A 3,960-nucleotide genomic window follows, 5' to 3' on the forward strand; every position below is an offset into this window, starting at 1 on the left:
AGGTTCATATTGAACTCAAAATATTAGGAAGATTAAGTGATTCTCCGAACACCAGTGAGAAGTGTGTAGAAGACGGAGGTCACCCTTTGAAAGAAGATCTCTGTGACCTGTGTAAATTGGAGCCCCACAAACACTTCCAACAAGCATAGGTCAGAATAGGGTCATGGCTCCAGGCCCTCTGGACCACTGTTCACCCAGAGGAGTGTGCTCACCGCGTTAATCTCTCGTCCTTCAGTTCCAGGTCTGCCACTGTGATGAGCTGATCCAGCTTGAATTTAGTGTCAATTATTTCTGCATCCCGAGGAGAGTATGTGCCACCTTCTTTCTGCTTCTGTCGAATTCTAAAACAAATGCAGTAGATCCAAGAAGAGAATATCATAGAAACCATATGAAATTAGGTTTAGTTTTCTTTTTAAAGAAAGACATCTAGTCAAATAATTTCTTTGTTAAAATCACTTCTCTGAACATGTTGCAAATTTGTAGTTACTCAACTTCTTTTTCCTGTTTTAATTCTGTAGAACCTATTCCATTATTTTTTTTAGCAAGTTGTTGGGTTGAAATTCCAAATTTAATGAGAATTAGTTTATTAAGGTCTGAGCCATTGGCATATTTAAAATATAGAGCCAAGGAGACTTATGCTGTGAGCTTATTTCTCCTCCCTTTGACTGTCTCATTGATTTGTCATAAAAAGGAAATATGCCAAAGTGGAAATAGCTCAGTGCTATCAATACTAGTGCTAAAAGATAAAGCTCCATTGTTTTTACATGCATGAAATATTTTCACATGCATGAAATACATAAAACTGTTTTTAATTATCTCATTGAATTTTTATAAAAATATTACGAAGTATATAATATTATCTTCATAATAAAATACTCAGGTTCAAAAATAAAAGTCACATGAATTTGAGAATCAAAACAAAGTCTTTATTTTAAGCCCTTTTCATCCTTATTTCTCTATGATGCCATATGGTATATTACAAAGTGATATTTAGCTAGTCTAACTATCTTTTACATTTGAAATATTTGTTAGTTTGGAGTCAGGTGTTGAGGATGATACAGAAAGTACAAAACATGTTCCCTATCCTCAAAGATGTTACAATTTAGTTGAAGACAGGAAACAAATGTAGAAAAAGCATAAAAATAAAAAAAGACTCAAATTACAATTCATAAGATAGTGCCTTAGTTATAAGATATTATATAAGTTATTATAACTATTATTATTTAGAGGAAATAAAGAAGTAGAATTTTACTCGGATATTCCAGGATGAGGAGGCAGAAGCACATTTTAGGTTGACTGAACACAAGCAGAGTTGTATAAAATTCTAAGGAATATTCAGGCGAGAACAGACTCCTTTGGCTAAAGAGAAGTGTGTGGGGCAGTTTTAGGGAAAAAGGGGGACCATGTCCTGCCTACATAAGAAGTTCATCTTGTCAGGAAATAAGAAGTCAGAGAAGATTTTGGAGCAGTGAAATGATATGCATGTGTCCAATGCATACCCATTAGGGACAAGACCCATATCTTACACAGAATATCTTTCGAAGTGCCTAGTATTAATATAATGACTTTCTCTCACCATCTTCTGGCTAAATATACAAATAGTATGTGGTATAGGGAAAATATCTTTTTCCAGGGACTTTCAAATAATCTATTAAAATGATGATTTCAGACATTCAAGAGGAAACAGATGGTGCATGGCATTCAGAATACAGAACATTCTTCAGTTAAAATAAAAATAGTCTAGTGAGCTACGTAGGAAATTAGTAGAATGGCTATTTTTCAAATACAGGTTCTTTTAAACCTGTATTTGCAATCTACCTTATGAAACTAGATATTTAGGTCAGAAATAACATTTCCATTAAGGTCCTATAAACAACATGCGGATTAGAAAGCTGATACTAACAATTGGAAGGGACACTTGGAAAACTCAGCACAGACATGTTGATAAAGTAAGTGTGAGAAGGGGGGTCTACCACATAAGGCAGGGTGACATTTTACAAGTGTTGTCCTTATTGTAAAAATTATCTCTTCTGTATAAACTTTAAAATTTAGATCTGATTGAAGTACTTTAAATTAAACCTATCAGAGTTATAAATTATTCAAAAAATGTAAATGGCCTGGAAGCTTCTGCTTCTGCGTTATCACGTCATTGTTTCTCAGCTCCAAATCCACTCTTCTCTGCCCTGCTTTGTAATACTGGAGCTGGACTCTACAGTTCCCCTTTGCCAGCTGGCAGAATGATAAGCTTTGTCAACAGAGGGCACTACAGTGACCCTGCAAGGCATTGCCCTTCTGGGGTCCAGTGCTGCATTCTTAATTGTGGGCCCAGCAGCCCACCTTGATGAGTTCTTGTTGCCTTTGAAGTGTATGCTTCCCCTATCCCATTGGTGAATGATTCCAAGCAGCTCCAGCTCACCTACACCATCCAGCAAAATGGGATGCTTCTATGACCAATTCCAGCTTGCCTATCATCCAATAATGATGGGTAGTTTCTACAGAACAGCTCCAGCCTCTTCCCTCTGTCATATTTCTTTGCACGCTAATAGGTAACAGACTATACGTGCTTGTTAGTAGCCATTCCATGTCAGCCTTGAGAGGGAACTTCTTCCATTTTTTAGTTTCTTTACTGTCTTCTCTCCCTCAGACTGAAGAGATAGCTGCTTTGTTGCACTTTCTACTTCTAGAACCCTTTAAAGTTCTTTTTTACCTGCTTTAGTAGTTAGCCATTTCTACTACTTAACAATTCTTTATATTTAATGTTTCTCATTCAGATGGCAGGCAGGATTTCCCTCTTTTTTATGGCTAGATTTAGTCAATCTGCAATATATATATTCTTTAAAACATCATATTGTACATGATAAATAGATACAATTTTATCTGTTAATTATAAAAATAAATGTTCCCCATCCAAGTAACTGTTACGGCTTCTGTTTCCTGATTGGACTATGACTGATAAAGTGCACATAAAGCTTCCTGGGAATGTAAGCACAAATAAATCTTACCTTGCAAATGCAAAAATAGCTGTTCCCAGAAGAATTATTGAAAGAATACACAAAGTGACTGAAAGAATGATCTCTACAGTTCTTTCTGAAAGTCCTTCACCTGGAGAAGAGGGATATAATTATCATTAAATATTATGGAATACTATCTTGGGTTTCAAACCACAAAAAATATTTTCTTGGCATATTACTGAAGAATGCTAATTAAATGTACAAACTTACTTATTCATCTTCTTCTCCTAGATCTTTTAAATTTGGGGCTCAGTTCTGGGTCTTCTTTTTTTATCTGTCTAAACTTACTCCCTTTGTGAGCCCATCCTGCCTCACATTTTTAATTTTCATCTATATGATAATGGCTACTAAATTTTTATCTATCAAACTTTAGACTTATATATCCAATTGCCTAATAGATGTCTTTATTTAAAAGTGTATTTAAAATTTCAAAATCAATATGTCCAAAGCTGAATTCCAACACTTCCCTCCTTTCAACTGCATCCTTCCACCTCTCAGTTGATGGAAACTCCCCTGTTTCAGTTGCTCAGACCAAAAATCTTGGAAACAGACTTGACTTTTTCTTTCATAAAACACATCCAAAACATGTGAGGAAAGCCTATTGGCTCTATTTTCAATGTACATACACTTTTCACCAAAATAGACCAGGGAACCTTGGAGAGATAGTAATTCCAAAGTGGGAGCAAAGAACAAATGAATTTAAGACATAATGGTGCCAGAAAGTAAGGAAACTAACAAAGCCTAATGGTATGAAAAGGAAAAAAGATTATCCTGAAGAACCCTACTGGCTAAAGAGGAAACATGCATGATAATGAATAAAAACTGAAATTGATTGAATATATATAAATGCATGTGTCCTAATATTCAATAAAAGAGACAACAAAAATACTAATTTGTAAACATTGGTTAGCTAGACCATCTCCTTACTCTAACTATTTGTAATTAATTT

The 3,960-nt window shown here is 35.0% G+C and overlaps 1 protein-coding gene across 1 annotated transcript in view; it reads right to left on the reverse strand.

Annotated features, from left to right (window-relative positions):
• The window catches only part of PTPRQ (protein tyrosine phosphatase, receptor type, Q), a 303,100-nt gene that overhangs the window by 72,100 nt on the left and 227,040 nt on the right, over window positions 1–3,960 (reverse strand). Inside the window, exons 30-31 of the mRNA XM_012656309.1 lie at window positions 3,003–3,102; window positions 213–341 (exon numbers count right to left, since the gene is read on the reverse strand). Of these exons, the coding sequence (XP_012511763.1) occupies window positions 213–341; window positions 3,003–3,102 (229 nt within the window). The remainder of the gene's footprint in view (window positions 1–212; window positions 342–3,002; window positions 3,103–3,960) is intronic.

This window comes from Propithecus coquereli, unplaced genomic scaffold, assembly GCF_000956105.1.
Source record: "Propithecus coquereli isolate 6110/MARCELLA unplaced genomic scaffold, Pcoq_1.0 Scaffold50, whole genome shotgun sequence".
Taxonomy (NCBI): Eukaryota; Metazoa; Chordata; class Mammalia; order Primates; family Indriidae; genus Propithecus; species Propithecus coquereli.